At 37.7% G+C, this 25,507-nt stretch overlaps 2 protein-coding genes and 1 long non-coding RNA gene across 5 annotated transcripts in view; 2 read left to right on the forward strand and 1 right to left on the reverse strand.

The window, feature by feature from the left end:
- Nucleotides 1-1,312: 1,312 nt before the first annotated feature.
- The window catches only part of LOC148726563 (RYamide receptor-like), a 139,792-nt gene continuing 115,597 nt past the window's right edge, over nt 1,313-25,507 (forward strand). For all 3 annotated transcript variants that reach the window (XM_088726546.1, XM_088726544.1, XM_088726548.1), the window contains exon 1: nt 1,313-2,105. Coding sequence is in view for 1 of the 3 variants with exons in the window: in XM_088726548.1 (XP_088582674.1) it covers nt 2,068-2,105 (38 nt within the window). In the remaining 2 variants the exon portion in view is untranslated. The remainder of the gene's footprint in view (nt 2,106-25,507) is intronic.
- The window catches only part of LOC148726564 (uncharacterized), a 37,749-nt gene continuing 16,403 nt past the window's right edge, over nt 4,162-25,507 (forward strand). Inside the window, exons 1-3 of the mRNA XM_088726561.1 lie at nt 4,162-4,557; nt 16,636-16,696; nt 24,134-24,914. Of these exons, the coding sequence (XP_088582687.1) occupies nt 24,155-24,914 (760 nt within the window). The 5' untranslated portion in view covers nt 4,162-4,557; nt 16,636-16,696; nt 24,134-24,154. The remainder of the gene's footprint in view (nt 4,558-16,635; nt 16,697-24,133; nt 24,915-25,507) is intronic.
- LOC148726565 (uncharacterized) lies at nt 7,928-10,925 on the reverse strand. Its single transcript, XR_015989223.1, has 2 exons — nt 9,916-10,925; nt 7,928-8,901 (listed from the first exon to the last, which is right to left on the reverse strand). It is a non-coding gene; the product is annotated as an uncharacterized LOC148726565 (long non-coding RNA).

The raw sequence follows: 25,507 nt of genomic DNA on the forward strand, positions 1-25,507 counted from the left end.
TTTTCGATCCGTTAAACATGCTGAGGACTTGTTTCGAATGCGCGATCCGGCACTTGTTCGGTAAATCGTTTTTGCTTATCACATTACAGGTGGCGCCACTGTCGACTTGAAAACGAACGGGATGACCTTTGATCTCCATTGTTGCGAAGATTTTCGATTTGATGGGTTGACTACTGACACTTTTGACACTTTGTTCTTCCAGATTTCCGGATGAAATCGTGAAGCAGTACTCTTCATCGCTCGAATCCTGCGAGGTTTTGGCGTCTCGCACTCGGTGAATCCGTTCTTTTCTTCGTTGTCGCCCACCAAGTTTCTGTTTACATAGCTTGGCGAAGTGATTTGTTTTGCCGCATTTCGCACATTCTTTTCCGAACGCTGGGCATTTATCTCTTGATCTCTCGTGTTTTCTGCCGCAGTATTTGCAATTAACTAACTTAGGACTGGCGTCTTTGCCGTCTTTTTTCTCTTTGTGGTTGAGTGCGTTGACTTCTTCTTTTCCACTCATGACTTTCATTTGCGATGCAGTTGTTTCGGCTGATCGACATACATCGATACACTTCTGAAGATTTAATTTCGGCTCTTGTAGTAATTTCTTCCTAGTTCCCGTGTCACAAATTCCACAGACGATCCTATCACGAATTAATTCGTCGGTGAGTGGACCAAAAATGCACGTTTTCGCGAGAGTTTTGAGCGCTGTGAGATACGTGTCAAATGATTCGCCGCTTTCTTGTTTTCTATTATTGAAGCAGTATCGCTCGTAAATGACATTTGTTTGGCCAATGCAATGCCTCTCCATCAACTCCAAGACTGTATTCATTACGTTCTTGTCTTCTTCATTTTCGAACGGAAGACCATTGTAGACTTCGAGGGCTTCGGTTCCAATACAGGTAATGAAAGTAGCTACACGGTATTTATCTTCTTGCTGGTTGAGACGTGAGGCGATTTCGAACGAATCCCACACTTGCTTCCACTTTTTCCAGTTTTCTGAAATATTTCCTGCCAAATTCAATCGCGACGGAATTGGTAAATTGCTTTGTATTCCATAACATGGTGTCGGCGCTTGAACACTCGCTGAACCTTGAGGTGGTGTAGTTGTCATCGTGTCGAAGAGGCTACACTCCTGGTACCATGTTTCGTTCTACCATAATCACACGATTTCTAGGTAACGAACAGTCTTTATTTTATAAACTACATGCGCTCTCACGTAGATATTTTTATCTAAAACCTTTTGCGATTAGATAACATCGACCGCTGTCTCATGTGTCACCTGAGGTGCACGTGATCTCCGAGTGAGCTCTCGTTACACTCTCAGTCCAACTAAACCAGAATGTGAATATCCAGTCTTGTTTCTAAGGTTTTTGTTTCGGATTTCGTGACAATATTATCGTCGCTGAGTATTTGCTAGAGAGCTAATTAAAATTCCTACGATTATGATAAAACATTACGGTCGAAGAGTGAAAGGTATTGAATATCTCGTTAACCCAAACACCATTAAAATGTCTTCTTTTCAATCACCACCGGCTGGTGGTGTGTCATCGACTGCAGTGATTTTAAAATAAAAACGACACCATCTTCAATGATTCTTCACCTTCAGTTCCCTTGTCACCAAAAGATAAGTTTCTTCGTTTTTATCTGTAACCTAACAAATGTGCAGTGAGTAGGCTGGAGAAAAAGTTTGCCATCGATTGCATCCAGAGTTTAAGTTAAGTGTCAAAAAGGGCTTTTCTGGAAGAACCCACTGAATAAAGGATGAGAGGAAGAGAGAGAGAAGAAGGTTTAGAGATTTGACTCGGGTATTTCATCATTAGATATCATTCACGTTGTCTGTAATGTTTTCTTTACTCTGCATTCACAGCAGTTTACACCCTTGCGAAGACTTGCAAAATAAAGAGTTCGCGGAAAAGCAGCAGTTGTGACTGTTCCCGAAAATTATTTAAAATGCTGTAAATCTTTTATTCATGGATTGATTATGATGACATGCGCGCATGACTTGTGGGTGCGACATGAACAGATTGATCGTCGGTATATGTTGTTTGGTACGCGGTCTGGAAGCATTTCCACGATGCTATGATACTTTGGTACACAGTGGCTTTAGTAAATGAAAGGTAAGGAAACTTTTTGTACTATTCGAGCCTTAAATAAAACATTTTATCGCTATTTTACTTAGTTCCGTCATTGTCCAACTTTAGACGGAGTTCAACAGACTTGTGACCATACAGTACATTTTAAGCTTATTTATTATACGTTCATCAACCAGTGATATTTTGAGATTGAAACAGCCTTGTACAACCATCATAGAGCGCTTAAAAAGGGAGAAAGTAATCTCTCTAATTTGACCGGACGGAGAACAGAGGGTGTTACGAAAACGAAGACCCTCGAAACCGAAGACCTAAGACCTAAGACCCGGTCTTCGTTTTCGTAGTTCGTTTTCGTTTTCGTAGTTTTCGTAGTACGAAAACAAAGACCCTGTAAACAGAAAACTGTAGAAATTACAAGTTAAACGCACATTAAACAGTAACAACGCTTAGTAATATAATACATTACACTTCAAGCGTTTCTTCCCATTATTGTACTGCCTGTATTATTATACGGCTCGGCTTGTCTGTTCTGTTTCGCTATGCGAGCCAATTTGGTGTTGATATTCTCGAGGGTTTCCTCGGGTAAACTTACTACACATATTATTATTCTGAAACAGCAGGCAAAATTCCATCGCCAGCCGCCTTTGATTTATAGTTGGCATTGCGTGACAGAATAACAGAGAAAGCGTTCTGTACAGGAAAAATGAATCTTGGGTTCTGTCCATAAATAATCGATTTCTACTGTATTTCGTAGCTAAAATAGATTCTGACGGTCGTTAAGCTTTCTCTGCTGGAAAATTCTCGTGAAAAAATAAGCAATTCTTTTGGCTAATGCAGGGTCTTCGTTTTCGTAGTACGAAAACGAAGACCCCCGGTCTTTGTTTTCGTAGTACGAAAACGAAGACCCCCGGTCTTTGTTTTCATTTTACGAAAACGAAGACCCTTTATTAAAAGCAGACAATGCTTTGAAAGTACTATTGTAGAAGTACCCCGAGCATTAGTAATTGTTATTTGAGCTTTTGATATGTTAAGACAGTTCACGAGTGGTTTTTCTTAGTCTTTCTTCAGCCACCACTGCTTTCAGCTCTTGGATTTGTTTTTCTATGCATTGAGTCCAAGTTTGGAACAGACCTCCCTGTCGATGGAGCGATCGGAATATTTTAGGGCCTCAATAAGGTTAAGCAGGCTTTATTCGGGCGCGTTTTCTCTTTTTCGGCCTGGCGCCACCTGTTGAGATGTAAACATCTCCAAAGGAACCTTTTCCTATTCTCTGTTTTACCGGTAATTCACTACATTTGAAGCGTGGAATCTCTTCTGCAATTTCGCTGCCAGGTGACCCTCTTCGTATTAGCTGAGGAAGCTTAAACTTTCGAAAAACCAACATAGTTGAATTTTTTACCACTCCATCTCAACAAGTTTCGCGCAAAAATGTTTCCCTCGGCCGCACGTGCGATAGTCGGCCTTCGACCTCAATTGTTCAAAGGAAGCCATTGTTTCGGCCTTGAGTCTGTCAACACTTTACAATTTATTGATTTGTTCAAAAAGAATTTTCAAAGCTCTTTCAGAACAAATGTGGGCAAGGAATTTGAGAAGCATTCGAGTTTTGATCTTCAACACAGCTGGATTAAATTTCCGTATTTAACTTTCCGCAAAGTTGTTTGTTTTGAGATTATTACGTCAGTAAAAGTTAATTTAAAACTTTTTCTCCAGCAAGAGAACTAGTTTATTCGAAACATGTACAGAGGAGACAAAGTTATTTTCTTCAGATGCCGAGAAATTGACGACAGTCAGCGGTTGATGCCGTGAGCGCTGCATATGTTAATGAGGGACTTACAATTCTCAATTCCCACTTCAAAAATGCTTCAAATGGGGGTCTATGAGACATTTTTCAATTGAAATTAAATAAAGGATTAAGAAAAAACTATGTTTTGGAAGTCAAAGGACTTTAAAGATGTTGAGCAATAGGAAATGTAATTAATTATAATTATGCATATATGCATAATTTATAAGATCGGAAAATCGATTGGAATCAAAATTAGCGCACCCCACGCGATGAACAACTTCAGTACAGCGGAAATCCGCTTAAAAAACTAGGTTACATAGCCCTTCAAAGATGGCGACTATTTTTCTCGTGAATTTCAAGACTTCACCAAATTCGACTTATTTTTTTGCTTACACAAGCGCTCGTTTCCCCAAAGAGGTCAATACCTGGAAAAACATGAAATACGGGATTATTTCAGCTATTTCGGCCGAACATTAACGGCTCTCTGTGCCTTGAAATATGTCTCAAATGGACGATCGATCATCCTAGAAGACGTTCTGACGTGGGCAATTTGGAAACACTACCTTACATTGGCGTGGTGAGACATGGGAAATGGTAAACACGGGCGGATTTAAGAGATCAGAGAGGCCATAAGAAGTAAAACAAATGACCGTCCAGGGCCGAACATAGCTACATCGGGGGATCGTAGGAATTCTTGTGAGTGTTGTTTAAGTTGTTTTTTAATGATTTAGACGTGGGCATTTTGACTATCCACTTTATCCTCAAACATATAGCCACATTTTATTTATTTCTCACTCAAAGCTTTGTACGGCAACTATATTTAAAGTCCGCAAATCTTTCACACTGAGAATACTCCTCCGCCATTTTGTGTTCGATTTCTCGGCATGCATCATAAAAGTATGAAAGAATGCCATCAGTTGAGTGATTTTGATGCTTATTGATGACTTCAAATCATTTCGCAGCAAGTAAAGTTTTGGAAATACTTCAAGTCAGTCAGCCGTGAATGGCTTTTTGCTTATTGATTATCTCGACTGATGAATAAATAAAGTAAGAAAGTTTAAGCTGACCTATTGACTGTATGCTTCAAGATAGGACGGTATGTTTCACTCTGAAAGTGGCCAGCAAATTTTCTTAACAGCTGTACCGTGATCAATATTAGCGACAGCATCATACTACCTCCAGAAACGGTAATTAGTTTTAAGGAGGTTAGGCAATCGAAACTAAAAATAAAACTTATTTCTCTATCTTTTAGGAAATCTTTTTATTTCGCCATTAGGAGTTGCTTTTCAAGCAAAAATGTTCTTCTCTAACTCTTGATTTATCGTTAGATTTCGAAGCATTCGTTGGTAACCTTTAAGTTTTGCTTCAGGGTACATAGCAAACTACACGCATCTTGTTGGCAATCAGCCGAATCATTTCCGACAAGCATTGTGACAGTTTTAAAATAATCCCGCACCATTTTATCATAAATGTGAAGGATACACTAGAAAAGTTGTTTTATCAGAAAGATGGAAAAGTAGAAGAGAGAAAATAATCAACTGAAATGTTGACATGGGTTGTGGATGAAATACTTGAAGGATTCATCTTAGGGTTTTTAATGTGCAAACACTGTAATGTTGTCTTCTACAATACCAAACACAATTTGATGTCAAAAATGATATTTTGTTTGAAAACAGGATCCTTTGCTAAGAAATGGCTACTCTCTCCATGAAATCAGTTTACGGGTTAAGTCATAAATTGGCAAAAGACCTGGAGTGTTCATACAAAAAAGTTTGCTCGGTCAGACGCAAATGTGTTATTGCTTTATTTTTCCTCACTGTTATGCACCGACTGTTGCTTTGAAAGAAAAAGATCCTGATAACTTCTGTCTGACTGATTGTCCAGATTTAAAAATTTTAGGAAAATATTAACATTCGGACTTTGGACTAAAACCATCATATTATTCGCTCTCGGTCTTCAGCCCTTCTCCCTTCATTAAGTATCACGTGGAACAGAATTACATTCAAGTGTCAAGAAGAAACTTTTAAAAGAAAACAGATGAATGGAGGTATGGAGATCTGATCCGGGCATTTCATTAGTGTTGTCTTTGATGTCACCTGTGTCCAAGGTGGTTTATACCTTTAAGAATTATTTGCAAGGAGACATTAAATCTTGAAAAAGTTTGCGGAAAAACATCAGTCATGAGTGTTCCCAAATGTTCTTTCGAGTTGTTGTACATCTTTTATCATGAAAATTGCTTCTGATGCCATACATGCATGCTTGACTTGCGGGTGTGATGAGAACCAGATTCATGGTATGTAGTTGCGTGGTCTGGGATTGTTCCCACGATGAGAAGATACTTTGGTACATCTTACCTTTGGTGAACGAAAGGTAAAAAAAAACTTGTTTTAGTTCTCGATTTATAATTGACACCTTATACAACTTGTATCACAATTTTTCTTACTTCTGTCATGGTTGTCCAGCTTGAACTGGCACTTCATACGTTTATGATAAACAGAACATTTAAACTTGTTTACAATGTGATTACCAATTGCAACTAGTGATATTTAGAGCTTGAAACTACCCTATAGGACCAGCATAGAGAACATAGAAAGGGCATAAGTAATTCTTTTCTCTCTGAATCGATTGGGGCAAATGAGCTTGCTTGCTTTGAGAATTTGTTCGTTCATAAATAAAAAGATATATTGTCAACTGATGAGCAAACAGGAAACATGGTTTCCCTCTAAGTTTGTCATCACTTTCAAATTGATTAAGTGGTTCAAAAAGAACTTTCAAAGTTCACTTGAAACAAAAATACATGGAGCAAGAATTGATTCAAACTTTGATTGTAGAAACAATTAAATTAGAATTTTCAGTTTCAACTTCTGCGCAGAGTTGTTTGACGTGGGATTATTGCATCAGTAAACGCTCAACTTCCTCTCCAACAAGACTAAACGATTATTTGAAACATATAAATTGGAAAACAATCATTTTATTCCAAAGGAACCTTATCAGCTGAGTCTTTTTGATGCTCCTGTATTGTTTTGAATCCGGCATTTCGCATCATGACAAGTTTTGAAATGTTTGTAAGTCTGTCAGAACCTTTATCTTTATTTAGCTGACTTTCACAGCTGATAGTTGATAAAATCAGAAATTTTCTCTTTTATTCTTGTTTTATTCTTTAAAATGGGGCCGTCTGTCCTGCTCAGACAGCGGAGACCAAAGTTTTTTAGCACCTGCATCTATACTAGCGACAACATAACGCTAGAACAGGAAACCGTAATTAGTTTTAAGGAGGTTGTGCAAATGAAACTGTGATTAAAATTTTCCATTTTTCAATCTTGATGCAATCTCTACATATCGAAACCGAGATTTGGTTAGAGGCAAAAATTTTCTTCCATAACTCCTGGTTTATCGTCAGCTTCACGATGTTTGTTATTTACTTTTGATGGTTTGCTTTTGAGTAAACATCAGTCCACGCTTTTGTCAGCGCTCAACCGAAACATTTTATAAGGAGCGGTTTGGCCAGACTATTAACCCAGGTGGAAATCTTATTAAGATCTTAGTAAGATTCTTAATAAGATTCTTACTAAGATCTTATCTTAGTTCTTAATTAAGATTCTTACAAGATCTTACAAGATTCTTACAAGATTCTTACAAGATTCTTACAAGATCTTACAAGATCTTAGGAAAATGTTCTAAGATCTTACCAAGATCTTACCAGATCTTACCAAGATCTTACCAAGATCTTACCAAGATCTTACAAGATCCTACCAAGATCTTACCAAGATCTTACCAAGATCTTACCAAGATCTTACCAAGATCTTACAAAGATCTTACCAAGATTTTACAAAGATCTTACCAAGATCTTACAAAGATCTTACCGAGATCTTACCAGATCTTACTAAGATTCTTGTAAGATCTTAGAGGATCTTACGAAGATTCTTGTAAGATCTTACAAGACCTTATCAAGATTCTCACAAGATCTTGATAATATGAGATCTTACCAAGATCTTACTCAGATCTCATCAAAATATTTCTCGTTTCTGCTAAAAAACAATGTTATCAAAATAGAAAGAGCAGAAAAAAACTTTAGAACAATATTTTATTAAAAGAGAAATCCTATTTTTATTACAAAGCAATGAACTATTTATACAAGTTTGAAACTCAGAAAACAAGGACACTACTTAATTGTTCCCAAGTAAAATTAAAGGGCGATGCACCTCTTTGCAACATAATAATGGTATTCCAAATTTTCATTTATAGAAAAAAAATTACCACTTATTTTACTAAAAAGTATGAAGGTAAGATTAAATATTATTTGAAAGAGACTAATTCAAATGCATAATTAAAAAAAGCTGCAACAAATTATTGTTAGGCTCCAAAAAATTTAATGTACCACTCTTTACCTAAAGGGAACCTCCACTAAAACAGGACAATAACTTTAAACTACAGAGCATACTGTTCGCAATCAGAACTGTTCAAACTTTTTTGTAATGAAAGAATTGGGACCCAAAATAAACGAATTTCAAAAACGCTTGTTTTGGTTTTTAAATTTCATGGATGTTGCCATCTTGAATAACTGTGATGGGCAACAGTTGCTCTCTTGTTTCAAACAAAAGCCTTTTTTGTGAAAACAATAACTGCAACCATGGCACGTCACAATCATTCAAGATAGTGGCACCTGGGAAATTTGAAAGTGAAAATAAGTTGTTCTAAATTTTTTTTTCTGAAACAACAACTAGTTTAATGAAAATTGATTGCAAATATTATTTTGTACAATTTTAAATTGTTCATTTGAGTCAAGGTGGAGTTTCCCTTTAACAATACATTTTTAGAATTAGAAGTTTGGAAACTCAAAAGTGATGTGAATGTTGGACTCACAGTCACCTAAAAATCTAAGAATAATACTTATTATTGTTGTGGCTTTTTAGGTTTCAGTGACATTCTCATCACTTTTAAGTTTCCTTTTGGAATCTAAACACTTTTGGTTTAAAGACTGCCGTATCTGGCCCCACTTCTTCTAGAATGGAACATCTCCAAACTTTTCTGTTATGGCTCCTGCATGAATAAAGATGCAAAATAATTTCATTCATTTATAAAATTCGAGAACATTTAGGAGGTTAATGTTCAAGAGGATGCTCAATGTAATATGATCTTTATAATAATGGCAGGGTTCATACAGGTCATGGAATTTCAAAATTTCATTTTCCAGGCCTGGAAAGTCATGCAATTTAGGTGTGGGTCATGGAAAATCAACATGCTCTCTATGAGTAAAAGGCAATAAGACCCAAAGTCGAAAAGTTAACTGACGAGTCCAAAAATCAGATTTAATTTCATTAGAAATAAACAGAAGCACGCATTGTGAGAATGTTTGCAAACATTCTTTCACACTGCATTCTAGTCGCGGAATCTTTCAAAAGGTCATGGAAAAAGTTATAGAAAATCATGGAATTTTAACAGGTCAAAAGTGTGCGAACCCTGAATGGTAACAGTAACACTGGAACCTATTAACTGAGATGAAAAAGATATCAATGTCACAGACAAGTATAAAAATTAACTATGTTCCTTTTTAAGTTAGGCTTCTCTGTGTTAGCTATTACACATTCACATTTCAATTCTACATTTAACTAGTTTTTAACTATTAACAATTATTCCACGAGCGCGCATTGGATATGAGATGATAGATAGCCAACTCGGCGTTACACGCCTCATTGGCTATAATCATCTCATATCCAACAAGCACGAGTGGAATAATTGTTTTATTAAAAAAAAAAATGCCCCCAAGATATTAGACAAATCTTCTGGACTTTATTTTGTAAGAAGAAACGGGATGTTACAATGTACAGATATTAGATTAGGGTATATTGGCTCACCTACCATAATGGCTAAGCCAATAAAAGGTCTTGAATTGCATTATCCAATGATCCAGTTTTTAATAATAATTATTATCTTTTTAAATAATGTGAAATTCTGTAAAGGGAACTCCTCTTCAATGATCCTAAACACAAGCTAAGAGAATATATATTCTTAGGTGACTACACAATGTTGTGAAACTAAAAAGAAATTAATTACTTCTTCAAAGACTTGTCCTGTGGGGGTCCAGCACTTCCTTCCCCATTGCTTTTTCTCTTGCTGGCTCAAGAATTCCAGCAGCCATTTCTTCTGTTGTAAAAAGCTGGGAATACACCTTAAACGCATATTTCATCAGGTCCCCACAAGAGGGAATGGCAAGAAGTTTAACCTCATTGTGCATCTAAAAGAAAAAAAACCATATCTGTCATTAGTGACTATCTCATTTCCAAGAAGTTTCAATAGGGACCTTATGATCTACAATGGTGATGGTGAAGAAAATGCCTCCAAACAGTAGTATGATTGGTTAAAAGTTGAAAATAACCTTGCTGTATGTGCAGCTCATATATTTTTGGTACTGTGCATAAAAACGACATGAAATCACCAAATTTGAGGTTTTAAGGGCAACGCTCCCATAAAAATGCCTATCTTTTATTATCTATTCTTACTGTGAAACTGCTGGCACTAATTCATTTTTAAGATACTTCGTCCACATTGGACAACATGAATAAGATGGAATAAAGTTGAAATGGTAAATTGGCCACCGTAATGATTACAAAAGCTGACGTTTCGAGCGTTAGCCCTTCGTCGGAGCGAATAGAGGAATTGTGGGTTGTGTGTGCTTTTAAAGGCAGAAAATGGAGCTATGTTATTGGTGGGTGCATGGCAACGAGAAAAACATGAATAAATTAGTGGAATGAAAAGCGTTCATTGATCCCTGTGGGATTGAGACTGCCGGTTTGGAAGATGAGCTTTTGTTCAAGATTTTTACGGCTTTCCGTGCCACCTAAGTGCAAGGAAAGACCGCAGATTGCCATAAGTTGCTTAGAATGATTAGGTAAATTAAAATGTCTAGCGACTGGTTTAGATGTGTCCTTGTCATTCCTTTCCACGTCTCGAAGGTGTTCTCGGAATCGGTCACCTAGTCTTCTGCCTGTTTCGCCGATGTATATCTTTTTGCAATAAGTGCAAGTTATGCAATAGATTACATTAGCGGAGGTGCACGTGAAGTGATCGGTGCACGTGAAGTGACCGATCACTTCACGTGCACCTCCGCTAATGTAATCTATTGCATAACTTGCACTTATTGCAAAAAGATATACATCGGCGAAACAGGCAGAAGACTAGATTACCGATTCCGAGAACACCTTCGAGACGTGGAAAGGAATGACAAGGACACATCTAAACAAGTCGCTAGACATTTTAATTTACCTAATCATTCTAAGCAACATATGGCAATCTGCGGTCTTTCCTTGCACTTAGGTGGCACGGAAAGCCGTAAAAATCTTGAACAAAAGCTCATCTTCCAAACCGGCAGTCTCAATCCCACAGGGATCAATGAATGCTTTTCATTCCACTAATTTATTCATGTTTTTCTCGTTGCCATGCACCCACCAATAACGTAGCTCCATTTTCTGCCTTTAAAAGCACACACAACCCACAATTCCTCTATTCGCTCCGACGAAGGGCTAACGCTCGAAAAGTCAGCTTTTGTAATCATTACGGTGGCCAATTTACCATTTCAACTTTGTTGATATATCCAAATTATTTCGTTACTCCCACCGACGCAGCCCCAAACAGTTTCTTTCGAAACTATCAGCCTTTATTAAGATGGAATAACCACGAAAGACTTAAAATAGTGCAAAGTTATATTTTGAGGTGATATTTTCGTTGATGTTGATCTTAAGGTCTCTAATTATTGTAGATGTAAAGCTGAACTCAAGTGACTGCCTCTCAGGCTATTGCTAAAATTGAGCCCTCATGCCATTATCAAAACAACCATTGCAGTGCATGACACCTACCAAGGATGCTGTGGGGGGAGCTTCCAACTCCAGGTCTCACCAACATCACTCACATTACTAGCACCTTGAATTTCATGCCTGGGCTAAAAAAAATCAATAACAGAATTCTAGTTTGAATAAAAGAGAAAACAAATAAACAATAGAATGGAGACTTATGACGATTTCCTTGACTTGTCTGTTGGTACATTAAAAGATTATCTTGACGTCAGAGGTCTTCAAACTACTGGTAAAAAAGTGGAACTTGTGGCGAGGGCTCATTATGTACATCCTCTGGTTCAACAACCTCTAACTCAGTCTCTTTATCTTCGGGAACCTGTGGCAGAGGCTCAATGCCAAAATCCATTTCAACATTGTCCCCTAAAGAATCATTAGATGCGGATGTGCTTGCCTCTTTATCCAGTAATCTTCTTTTTTTGAGGAGTCTTGTCGAACTTGTTTTTCAGTACAGACAAAAAAAGCGTGGGGTTGGGATATTCTCTAGTGGGCTGTCCATCTACAAAGTGGTTCGCACAGACAAAAGTCCCATTTCCAGGTGAAAAATCATACCGCTTAATCCTGGGGCTATAGCATCTTTCCATTTCTGGTGTTTATTCTTGGCTGTGGTAAATTTAAAGAAACGGATCGAACAACATTTTGTCGGATATCTATCGTCGTTACGACCACCAACGCAACAGCGAACCGTTTTTGGCTTGGCAGTCGACATAAACGCGCCTGAGATTAAAAAAAAGTATAAGTAACACTTGCATAATCAAAAAATGGAATATGACGAGCAAAAATGTAGAAAACAAGCTTGAACATTTTCTCTTTGATGTTTGACACTCTTTCACGTGGTTGATTTGCATATGTCACCTCCATAAAAAGTAAAAAACTCGCAAGAAAGATCGATCTCAGGCGGCTGAAATTTCGTACATACTTCGACTATATACTTACCTAAAATTTCTGAAAATTTGAAGACCAGAGATTCATCTGACAGGAAGAAAATTAAGGAAATGTAGCTTGCACCCGAGTCACGGGTCGAAATTTTACAGTTAATGTATGGGGCTTGGTAGCCGCGCCTCCCAATGTTTTGCCTGCCCAACAAAATGGCGGCGTATACCGTGATTTGTTGAACTGTACGTTTTCGAAGCGATCGTTGTCGATTTGCGTCGATGATTTTAAAATTGAAGTTCAAATGCACTAGATCTGTATGAAAAAGCTATTTTAATCAGGAGGTTTTATTTCTTCGCGTACTCTGGTTTTCCCCTCACATTAAAAAAAAAACCAATATTTCAGTTGATTTGTTCTGCTTTAAGTTGATTTATAGTCTCCCAAATTAGTAGAGCAAATTAGTAGAGCACTCATGCTCAAATAAATAGCCTTGAGACTCAAATAAAGTGATTGTTGTCATTAGTATTACTGTTTACCTACATGAAATATCATTAAAAGCTAACTTTTTCTACAAGATCTTGGAAGATTGTCTTAACATTGTTTTTAATAGATGTTAGAGTGTTGATACCTTAACGAATAATTTTCTGGGATCTTGTAATTTTTTTTATCAATAGAATGCTGCAAACTGACTTTTGATGACGAGATCTTGTAAGATTTCTTTAAGATCTTACAAGATTTTATCAAGATCTTTTAAGATCTTAAAATGCTACACACTAACTAAATCTGACAAGATCTTGTAAGATTTATTTTAAGATCTTACAAGATTTTTACTAAGATCTTTTAAGATCTTAGCAAGTTGGATACTGATTTTATTTCTCATAAGATCGTGTAAGATTCTCTTAAGATCTTACAAGATATTTTTTAAGATCTTAGAATGTTGAATATTGATTTCTTTGGATAAGATCTTGTAAGATCCTCTTAAGATCTTACAAGATTTTTACCAAGATTTTTTAAGATCTTAAGAGTTAAACAAGAGCTTATTAAGATCTTAATCTTAATAAGAATCTTACAAGATTCTTGTAAGATCTTACAAGATCTTAATAAGATTTCCACCAGGGAAAAGTCTGTCGCGCCAAATTACCCTAGAATTAAAGGAAAAAAAAAGTACCAGTACTTCATCAGAAATATGAAGAAATTAAAAAGACAACAAGCAATTAAAATCTTGAAATGGGTTGCAGATGAAATACTCCATATATTTATCCTAGAGTTTTTAAAATGCAAAAACCTTGATGTTAATGTTCCTAACTTTGTACAGTTCTGCCCAGATGATCATGAAATATTTCTTTTCAGCATTTTCTGATTTTCTGGCATACCAAACACGATGCACCGCTGAAACTATCTAATCTGAAAAACAGGTCCTTTCGTGAGAAATAGCTCCTTGCAGCGTAATGTTATCAGGCGGAATAATTTTCTTCTTTAAGTCATGCATGCAGTTGGCAGACTTGTTCATGCAAGAGAGTTGATTCAGTAACATGCAAACTGTTATTTCTTTATTTACTCTCACTGTTATTCAACGACCGTTAACCAGAAAGAGAAATATTGTGGTAACTTCTTTTGAACTGATGATCCAAAGTTTACTGATATTAGGAAATGTCAACATTTGTGACTGCAGAATTTCTCCTTTATTAATTGTAAACTGCTGCCGGCAGTCTGGGGAAGTCCCCCGCACAGTGTTGTAAAGCGCATTGGAGCATTTACATGGAAATGTGCTATAGAAATCGATCTATATTGTTATTATTATTTTATTATTATTATTATTATTAATATTATTATTATTATTATTATTATTATTATTATTAATTGTCTGAATTGAGAAAAATTTTTTTCGGACAATTGAAATTTAGTGAAAATACAACACTGCAGTTGAATAATGTACCTCCCGTTATCCACAAACCATTGCAAGAAAATTTCATAGGCATGTCAATATTACATAGCACAACACCACATTGTCATAAACACGTCGTCGTAAACATCACCACTGAATAAGCACACGTGTTACATTTAATTTAAGTCTAGATATTTTTAGTCAAAAATAGCGTCGTCATCATGAAATACTGATATAAAACCGAATATTCTTATGAAAATCATCCCGGGCGGTCAGATAAACAATTCTTATTGAAGAGTCAAATCGCAAAATACACGTACGGTACGTGACTGTTTCTGAATTGTTGCGAGTGGTTTCATTATAATACAATAACACATGTAAATATAAACATTTTAAAGTCGATAACGCAAAATTTTTATACAAAAACACACATTTAAAATCACAGTTATCACACATCCCAAAGTAAACAAAATTTGATTTCATATTCACGTTTGTCGGTATCGATCAAGTCAAGATGGCCGCCTACTTACAAATTTATCGATATCGTTACGTTATCATCTGCGATGCACGGAGAGACGTTTACGTTTGCTGTCGAAAGCGCGCCTCTGGTTGACCACTAACTAAGGACTTACCCAAACTAGGCCAATCAAAATCGCTGTCACAAAACACAGCGGAGTGGCTCATGGTGGCGCAACTAAATCAGTCTCATATACTATTGTTTTTTTCAATGTTTTATTTTTCGGAAAATTGCAGGATGTTTAAAAGATTTTTTAAATGAAATGAATAACAAATCGATGGGCCGTTTTATTGCATACTTATGCGAATATTTTCGGCCATTTGTTAGTTTTTCAACGTAAACTATCGGACATTTACAAAAATAGTCGGCAAAATGCCGATGACCATCTGAATCACATAATAATAATTTATAATAATTCAACATTTATCTAGCGCAAACTATACAGATAATCAGTCGTGCTTTACAATCAGTTAAACACGAAGGCGCGCTATAAAAGGAGCCTTAGGTCCCACTGGACCATTTGTCAATCAATCGTCGTGTGATGTAGAACTCTTAGAGTCAAGTCAGCTTAAGCTATAGCTACTCCAAAACAGTGAACAGCGGGCGCATTCCTCAAAATTGTTTTATGTCTTCATCACAATACAAGAATCTTTTTTATTTTCCATTCTCCAATGGAATTTTTCCTTTTCCTTTCTCCAATGGAAACTGTCTTTATTTGTGGCGGTAAATTTGAGATCGAAGTAGGTGGTTCGCACGTTACCTCATGCCACCACGCTGGTGGAAGTAAACAATAGATATCTCATTAGCTCCTTTTGTTCGTCTACCAGCATTTAAATTTGACCCGCACACGTCAACGGTGAGTGACAAATGAGCCTAGGTCTTCCCAGGGAAGACTTCCTTATATAGCGCGCCTTCGTGTTTAAGGTGAGATCGGACGTCAGAATTCATCAGGCGCAATATGCAGCCACTTCAGTCCATGTATTGATCTCACCTTCCCTCCCCAATTCACCCTAGATTAGACACTGCACAAAGATAGACCACAGCACCGGGCACTACGTGCCCTACTCTTTTCGAAGAGTGTGTGGGTTCTTTAACGTCCCACAATTTTTATCACATATAAGGGCTTGTGAGACGGGACCTCCATTTATCGTCCCTATCCGAGAAGACTAGAAAGTCGAACCATTTGCAGATATTATTACAAAGACAGCACTTTCTTGTCAGTTATTTAAAGACCCTGAGTGTTGGTCTGGCCGGAGTCGAACTCTCAACCTCCCGCACAACAGTCCAGCGCTATACCAATTGAGCTAACCTCAATTGGTATAACACATCCATTTCTCGTTGCCATGTTCCCACCAATTACATAGCTCCTTTTTCTGCCTTTAAAAGCACACACAACCCACAATTCCTCTATTCGTTCCGTCGAAGGGCTAACGCTCGAAACGTCAGCTTTTGTAATCGTAACGGTGGCCAATTTACTATTTCAACTTTGGTGATATATTCAAATTATAACACATCCTAATGGTAATCAGTGCTAATCATCTGTTCCATTGTAAACATTCGAGAAAGTTAGAATACACCAATTCCATTTAGAGCACTGCTGTCATCATCTCTCAGGTTACTAATTGTTTGTTTCTTTAAATTCTGTTATTTAGAAATTGTGACATCATCCCTTTCTCAAGCGCTACTCCTTGATGGAAGAATATTCTATAATACGTAAGTAGACATCCAGCCTGCAAACATGATCCATGATGTCCCTAATTTTTGTTTAATCTCTACACTTGGATCGCTGGTTCATTTTGCCACGTGTTTAAAGTTATACTCTTCGTTCTCTTGTGATAGAGAGAGAGTTAACTAAGTCTTTGTATAGGTTCAGTAGAAAAAGCTGTGACAAAGGTCTACTATTTTAACCTTGTGGATCACGTTGAAGCCAATTCATTTTAAACGTCACTTTTCAAAATACAAAAAAAGCAGCTCTAAATTTGTGTGGCACTTAAGATTAATTTCAGGCAGGTCAAGATGAAATCACGAATTTAAATAGGAGGACGCTCAATTAACTTCTAAGCCGCATTAGGAGACCTATAAATCTACCGTGAACTATAAATCTCATCTTACCAGCAGTTGCTGCTGAAACGAAAAGATCTTCCATTACAATATATTTCCCTTCAAGTTGTGCTCCTATGACAATAGCTAATAGTTTTTAAAAATCCCTTTGTATACGAACACTTGTTTAGATAAGAGTTGATTGGTCATGTATCAGTTTTCACTGCGACGAACAATTAGAATATATTTTGTTTGCTCATCATGAGAATCACATGCGTTGAGATAAAACTGATGTCTTAGTCATTCTACCAATACCATATTAACCCTGAATTAACTTTGTACAGAACAGGGAAATAGCTTGATTGCTTTTAACATGTGATGAATGTTAATGTACAATTTAAAGCGTAAAATCATACCTGGATTTACAATTACTGATACTTTTTCTTGACGTCTCCATCCGCATTTCCATCATCTGCTTTTCTGCTTTTATGATAACTTTCTGTCTAAACACAAGAAAAATGGTCAAGATGGCCAACTACCGAATGCCTAGGGTGATAGTTAAATTCATTATATAGCTGGCAGCGCCCGTGGACAATATCAAGCGAGTCATGCGTTCTGATTGGCAACCCGAGCGGGTGGGAAAAAGTACGTAGAGTGGAGTTGAAAGTTCGCAATTTCTCTCGGTGTCAGCGACGAAGTTGCAAAAAACGGTAGAGGACAGTCCGTTAAAACAAAGGAAATTAAACATAAACAACCCTCGTAGGTTTATTGTACTACAAACGTAGTCGGCTTTCTTTATCGGCTTAACAAGTCATTCCCGATTCTTTTCAAAGCGAAAGCTTTTTGCCATAGAAGACATCCTTCTTTGACCACGCTTGTTCTGTCAAGGTGGCTGGATATTAACCTGGTTTTTTTATTTTTTTTCGCGTTTTCATAGACCTCGACTTAGTCTCGGTCCATAAAAACGCAAAAATTAAAAAAGGATGATAGCCAGCCATCTTAACCGAACAAGCCTCATCTTGGTCAAAAATACATATATATCGCTTACAAACATAAATTAAAGTTCAGGTACTCTAGATACTGCTGACAAAAGTCCTAGGATGATGATCAGTAAAAGAGAAATATCTTCAAGGAATTCAGGTACCCGGTCAAGCGGTTGTTCTTAGAAAATCAATTTCAAAATGTGCAGTAATTAATTTACCTGGATTCATTACAATGGACAGTATGACAGGTTTTACCCAGGTCACTTCCCAATCTCCGGCAGCGGTGACACCTTCTGTGTCTCTATAGTCAACAAAACTTTCTGTAACGAACACAGCCACAAAACAAAACACAGACGCAAGGAGTTAAACATTCAGCAACAGGAGTTTTTTTTTTTTTTTGTTTTTTTTTCTAATCTTGACCTGAACACCGCAGAAGAGAAACCGTCTTTGTAAGTCTTCGTCAAAATCGTCGTTTGATGCACGCAGTTTAGTACGATGTATCGCAACTCTCGGTAGAGTTTTCCGTAGGTAGGTATACATCGCAATCGGACATTATTTCAAGAGTATTTCAACGCTGACTCGCTAATATAAAATTAAGAGATTGGTAGGTGTCAACAGAGAGTTTTCAGTCTTCGTCACTTTTAAGACAAAATAGAAGCACTTTTGGACCCGAAAAAATCGACTTTTAATTTTTTGGAAAATTTTAAGTTATCCTATCATAATTGGTTTGTACATACGATAAGCTAAATAAATACGAAAATCGCCACTTTAATGCAAAATAAAAAATTTCAAGAAAAAACTAAAAGATTGATAACGTCATTCAACGCCTTTAAATCCTTGTCTACCACCAAAAATAGAACAGATTTTTCAAACATCTTGTCCATGAAAATACTGATTCATCAAAATCAAATGTCGTAAACATCTTAAGAAAATTCTGCTTACCTGAATCACATCCCTACTGTTCAACTCGGAAAGGGAACAGCACTACTTCACTCGTTAGTGTTCAGACAATTTCTCCCTTACATCTCCTTGCATTAAGTTTAAACTTAAACTTAAACTTTTTTCAGCTAGAATTTTATCTAATGCACCGTTCAAAAAGAAATAATTGAGAAGTGTCCTTCTTGACAACAGAGAGTAAATACTTTTAAGAATTCTGCAGCTTGTCAAGCCAAAAGAAATCCAAAGAGCATTTTTCTTACCTCTTTCTTTTTGTTTTCTCTCTCTTCTTCTCTGCATCTCGTTTTCCATTTTTTCTTCACTTTGTTATCGCCTGTTTTCCCGAATTATTCGTCTTTTTTCTACGCTGTTCTTGGCTAGATCTTCGCCAGTTTACTCGAGACCTTTCCCACTCTTGAATTTTCTGTTCTTGATTTCTTTTTGTCTGTTTTCTCGAGCCCTTTACACCTCTCCCGTTCAAGCTGTTCAGAACAAGCAGATGCTTCACCCGTATCAGAAGAGACATTATTCTATAGGCGGATTCATGCTGACGTCATTGTTTACATTTTTGCTCATTTGCATACGGCTTTGCGTAAAGAAGGAAGCATGTGAGATACAAATTGACTTCAGGCAGCTAAAATGCTAGAAAATCTCAGTACATGGTGAAAGTTTTAGCTCTTTGGGTGTAATATTCAAGGAGAAATAGTCCATCAAAAACTGCAAAATTTCAGGGTGGCAAAAGCGCTAATGAGCTCATACATTCTATGTAAAATTTTGAGTTTTTAAACCCGTGTTGCACAAAAAGTATTCAATGCATCAGGCTCGTATTCATTGGCCGAGTTAATCGTACTTTGACCTGTCGATATTCAGAACTCATTTATTTTTAGCTCCATCAGAAACTGAATTGCTTATGCTAATGAGGCAAATATTGTAAGCAAGGATTCCCCTATTACAAGCACGTTTATAGCAACTAGAGCATTAAGCAAGTTTCATTCAAGATGTTGTGCGGAGCCGATAAGTGGCTCCTTGTTTTGGGAGACAAACCGTTTCTTAAAGTTGTAACGAATGGAGTAGAAAACGTAAAGTCACAGCAGTCCAAGAGAAAGCCTGAAAACATAGTTAAGAAAACTACCATGACCAAAAATTTCCGTTTACTCTTTTCACTGCTGATTATAAAATTCCATGAAACCCGTGAGTTTGCTCTGCTTCACACTTGTGGGGTCCGTAACTTCTTCGAGAAGCTTGTCGGGTTCTCAAATGACAATTATCAGATTCAAATTGTCGCGTCAGACCTACTTGTAAACATGTGAATCGCTGACTAAATAAACCTCATTAGAAATTAAAGGCCATTACCTCAGTTTTAAGGGTAAGCCCAGGCATCTTTGGCAAAAGCACGAATTTTTTATATGAATAAAAGATGAACTCAGCGGTCGTTAACGTAAGAGTAGATGATAGAACTTTCTCACTACATTTGGAAACTTCCTGGAAAAAAAATGCTTGTTCAGATTTGACCAAAAAAAAAAAAAATTATAAAATCCCCTACACAACTTCTTTAACTTCTTTTCCAAAGACACCACGGCTAAATTAAAGATTGCAAAGAATAGAACGAGAATGATCATTCGAATACTCTAAAATGTTCAACGATGAACCGGCGCGAGAGTTTTAAAGAACGAATGCCAAATAATTTTACTTCGTTGTCATTCAGTGTTTTGCATCTATCAAAACAGCAGTCGATTATAGACTGAAAGTCGAATGAATCGACGATTGATAAAAAGTCTTTGAATTCTAGTAATCCTCAGCGTTGGAGAGAACTTAGAGAAGGCTCAACTTATCTCTTGTTCTCCTCTCCTTTCTCCACTCCTTTGTAGACGTAGTTCACTTTCTCTTTGTTGTTGACTCCAGTCTGCTTTCCCGAGCTCTTTGTCTTTCCTTCTCGAGTTGTCTTTCATTACCTATTCGCTTTTTCACATAAGCCTTTTCTTTTGCGTTCCTCTTCGCCTTCTCTCCGCCTTTGTGGTCCTTTTCCGCTCACTTTCGTGTTGCTCCCGACTCAGTCTGCGCCTGTTGCTTCGTGCTCTTTTCCTTTGAAAGTTGATATGAAATTGAAGAGTAGTGAGAATTACTATCTACGACCTAGTCAGCACAATTTCTCGCTCAAGACGTGGGTTGCAATCTCATGGCTTGCGCTAGCTTCACTTCTACTGGCCAATGTTTAGCCCAATGTGTTTCGTATAGTGCACGCTTATGGTATTTCTAAGTTATACACGTAATTGCACATGCACCATACATTGCAGTTGGCTGCACATGCAAAAAATAGCACCTTGTACGTACGGTCGTGTGGGTGAACACTACGCCAAATTTTTCGGTTTTATGGGCTACTACCATTTTAGAGATATGAGGCCACGTTGCGCGCGCTGTGGGCTGCACTGTCCTCATTTTGTCAGGCATTCTGGCGCATTTTCTGGGCTGAAAGAGAGAATTTGGCGCGTTAAAATGTATTGTAAGCTGATGTTCTGAGCCGATGAAAGTTGAGAATGAAGCCATGGTACGATGAAAGTAGCCAATTAATATCCACAAGAGATATCAAGAAGCTATCGTTATGTTCAGGCAGTTCGGTTTTCTTGCAGCGTTGATGAAAAAAACAAAGCAAAATTGTAAACTGCATTGAAGTTTGACCAAAGTCCCCCGAAATTTGAGGCAAATTAACCCAGAATACCTGGGAGGAGAGTTAATAAAAATAATGTACTGTGTTAGCCATGCGCTATTGTAAAGCTTAAAAACAAAAAAAGCTTGACATCCTTCATAAAATATTGTTCAGCCGTACAGAAAGGTGCTTGTTCGCACATTCTTGATCGTCCGTTTCTTTGACGACGAGCTTTTGTAAATACACTGTATTAATTCTGTGGCTACTGGCAAAGTGCACGTAGGTTAAGACGCACTCAGTTCAACCAGTTATGCTTAACTTTCAGTTTTAGCCATTGTACACTTAATTTAAACCTAAATGAAAAGATTTTTTATTTGATCGTCAGCTCAGCTTGATGGTGTGTTTTAGAAGTTAGTTCCTTTAAGCATCGATCCTGCCCACATTGTTTTCTTTTTGACCTTTTTGCTATCAAATTAACTGCACAGTAGCCTTTCGTGGGTTGTCGTCCCCTCGCATGTCAATGTTGTTGTCTGAGGTGGTTGGAGATTTTAAACTCAGAACAACTTTTTTGACCCAGATTTGATGAAATCGACGGTCTGCTATTTGAATCCTCGTCATCTTACTCTATTTTTCCCGAAATGCCTAAGCTGTTCTTCTTGTTGCATTGTCCGCTGTGAATTTCGTTTTCACTTATTTTTTTCTAACCATTTTCACTGCATTACCGCAGTAGGGTAGGATTAGAACGGAACATATGCGAACCATGCGAGTAGTCCACCCAGTAAATCCCACCCATCCCACCCCAGGGGAGGACATTCATCACATATAGTAATCTCGTGCGTGGGAAATTAACCTCTCTTAGCCAGAACCCTGTGGGAGATGGGACCTTCATTTATTCGTCCCTATCCGAGAAGACTAGAATATCTAACCATTTCTTGATGTTATAGCAAGGTAGCATAATTTTAATTATTTTACAACCTTGAGTGTTGGTCCGGCCGGGTTTGAACCCTCGACCTCCTGCACAACAGTCCAGTGCTCTATCCATTGAGCTAACCGGGAGGCGATTCAGGAACAATAGCAAAACTGGACGCTCGAGGAGCTTTCATTCGGGCTTCTTTATAGCCATGGCATTCACACCAAACATGAGTACAATTATGACATGCTTGTAAATTTGTGCAATCGAATTCAATTGCGCGAGCGTGCTTCAATTTTCCATTAATTGTGCACGCTCGTGACCTCAGCAAACAATTCACTCGCGAAAGAGTTTTTTTCTCGCGAGTGAATTTAGCATTTTTCATTAAAAAACGGAAAAAACTTCCGAAAAAAGTTAAACTAGACATGGCAACCAGCGAACAAGCCGATGACGATCTGCCTACTTTTTCTTTAGGAATGGATTTTTAACTCCCGAGAAAGAATTCAGAGAAAGGGAAAGCAAAACAGTCAACGGTTCCATCTTGTTTCGCAACTCCAACTTCATTTCCACGCATGAATTCGCCGGTCAGTTTTTGACCAATCGGAGACAAGATTATTGAACCATAGCGAAACACTTTTCCGAAACAAAATAAACAACGCATTGAAGCGTAGGAGAGCGAATTTCTGCCCTTTCTACATAAACTTCAGCATTGAAAATATCATAAAACAATTGGTTTATGTGTCAGCTGTGCGTTCATCGAGACTTGAAGCACTTGGGAAGTTTGGAGAGCACTCAAGAAACTAGAGTTGCTCGAGGCGCAGCCTCGAGCAACTCTCAGGGATCTTTCGTAAATAGTGATTATGTACGAGATACCAAATTGTACTTTACAAGTATTGAACCCAATAAAAACCAGTAACAGAAACAGGATATTTAACGGAAGAGCTAAGCTTATATATCTAACCGTACTATTTCAGTTGCTTCTGTCATTATCCTTATCCAATTCACTCTTGTCAGCGCCACCTTCGAGGTTGTGTTCACGAACGTTCTTGATTTTTTCAGGAAGTGAGGTGTTCGTCTCAGCATCATAGTTTGTTTTTAAATCGGCCGTCACAGTTTTGCCAGTATTTTCGTAGTTTGAACTCACATATGGCTCATTTGTTATCTCGTGAGAACTAGTATGAACTTTTCGCATTTGGCTAGCTTTCAAGCAATCAAGTTCGTGGACCGGCCCATTCCGAAAACACTCGACATCATTTTGCGTGGGCCTACCACGAACGGCGTGTGTGTTTGCATGTGGGATGAGCTGATAAGACAGGAATCTTTACAAAGCGGTCTTCACAAAACACAGCATTCTGTAAATTACGTTGTTTACGAAGAGCGAGCTCACAATAATACAAATTGTCCCACTCTTACACCCATTTTCCGCAGTTTACGCAAGGAACGCGTGGGACCATGACTCCCCTTTTGGCGACCAAAACGGCTTGCATTTTCAGATTCGGGCTTTCCTGCTGAAGCCCGAGTAATAATATCACAGGCTTGCCTCACGAAAATTTGCTTCTTCCCAATTTCATTAAATTTGCAAATTAATACAACTTATTTTGTGCGTCACTTATCATAATTTTTTATGCTCCTTTTAGGTACTGCTACCATATGCATTGATGGAGTGTAGCGCGTGGTGCAAAGTGGCTATTAAAACACAGACCCCTGTTGGAGGATTTCAGTGTATTCTTTTTGCCTTGTCTTCTATCGGCATTTTCACCTCTCTACAAGTCTATCATGTTAATGATAGATTTAATTTCAGCTGCAATCCTAAACTCAATGATTATTTCAATCAAATTTGCTACGACAACTATATTTCCACAGTTAGCAAATTTGGCTTAATACCACTGACTGTTTTTTCCATAACCATCGGTGTTTTGAGTGTATGTTGGCTCGCCTTCGCAATTTATGGTACTGTGACCCTTCGAAAAATCAAAGAATATCAAAGTACTGAGGAGGACAATGAAAAAGAGAAACAGAAATTTCTTTGCATTTACTGTATCCATGTATTCTTTCGAATAATTTTCCTAATTGTCATGCTTTGGCTGTTCTGCAGTTGCCAGACAATTTATCTACCTTCAGTGTCCAAATGCAACATTCCCAACACCTCTCAGACCAGCATTCAAAGCTCAATCAGGAGTGCTCTCAACAAAACAAAATTCACACTGCCATGTAGAGATCGTCTTTACAAGGGAAAATCTCGTCTCAATGTCGTTGTTGTTGTAATCCATGCCTTCTTTATAGTGTGTAGCATAGTGGAAGTAGTGCATTTGGGGTGTACAAAAGACAAAATTCTGGAAAGGGTGCTTGGAGATATTGATAGAGATGTTGATGGAGATATTGATCGACAGAACCGTGGACAAAAAATGAAACTGCTACGTAAGTAACCAATATTTACTTACTCACTACCCATAGAAACATGGTAAAAACACTGGTGTATAAATGTTAATATGTTAGTCAGCTTTATTGTGCCACTCGGCTCATGATTAGGAACTGAAACCTGGCATGAGAATAACGACAGCTCAAAAATTCCTGGAACAACAGCGGGGAAGTAATGTTTGCCAGTTTTTGTGGCCGCTGCCTCCTACGGAGGCGAAGCCATAAAGTTGTCGTGTTGAGTGAGTGCAGCAATAGAGTACGAACGACCTCTTAGTTCACAGCGAAGTCTGCCGAGTTTTACTAAATATTCCCCGCTCTCGGCTTTGTTTCGGGACATCTTCCGTCGTTCAACGCTTGCTGACGATTTCTTCGGATTCCTGCGGACGTTACTCGGAAGTAGTGGGTGATCATACGGTTTCCCGATGCTACGTATTGTTTGTTTCGGACTACTTTTAAAAAAGATAAACATCTCACATTCAATTATTTTAGGATAACGTTTGAAAAAACAAAGCTTTCACTTGCAGACATGTGTTAAAAGGTGTGATCGGCACATCGAGCAAACTTGAAGGAAAAATTTTTGTTTTGAAGAGTGA

The sequence above is a fragment of the Stylophora pistillata genome, chromosome 7 (assembly GCF_964205215.1).
Source record: "Stylophora pistillata chromosome 7, jaStyPist1.2, whole genome shotgun sequence".
Taxonomy (NCBI): domain Eukaryota; kingdom Metazoa; phylum Cnidaria; class Anthozoa; order Scleractinia; family Pocilloporidae; genus Stylophora; species Stylophora pistillata.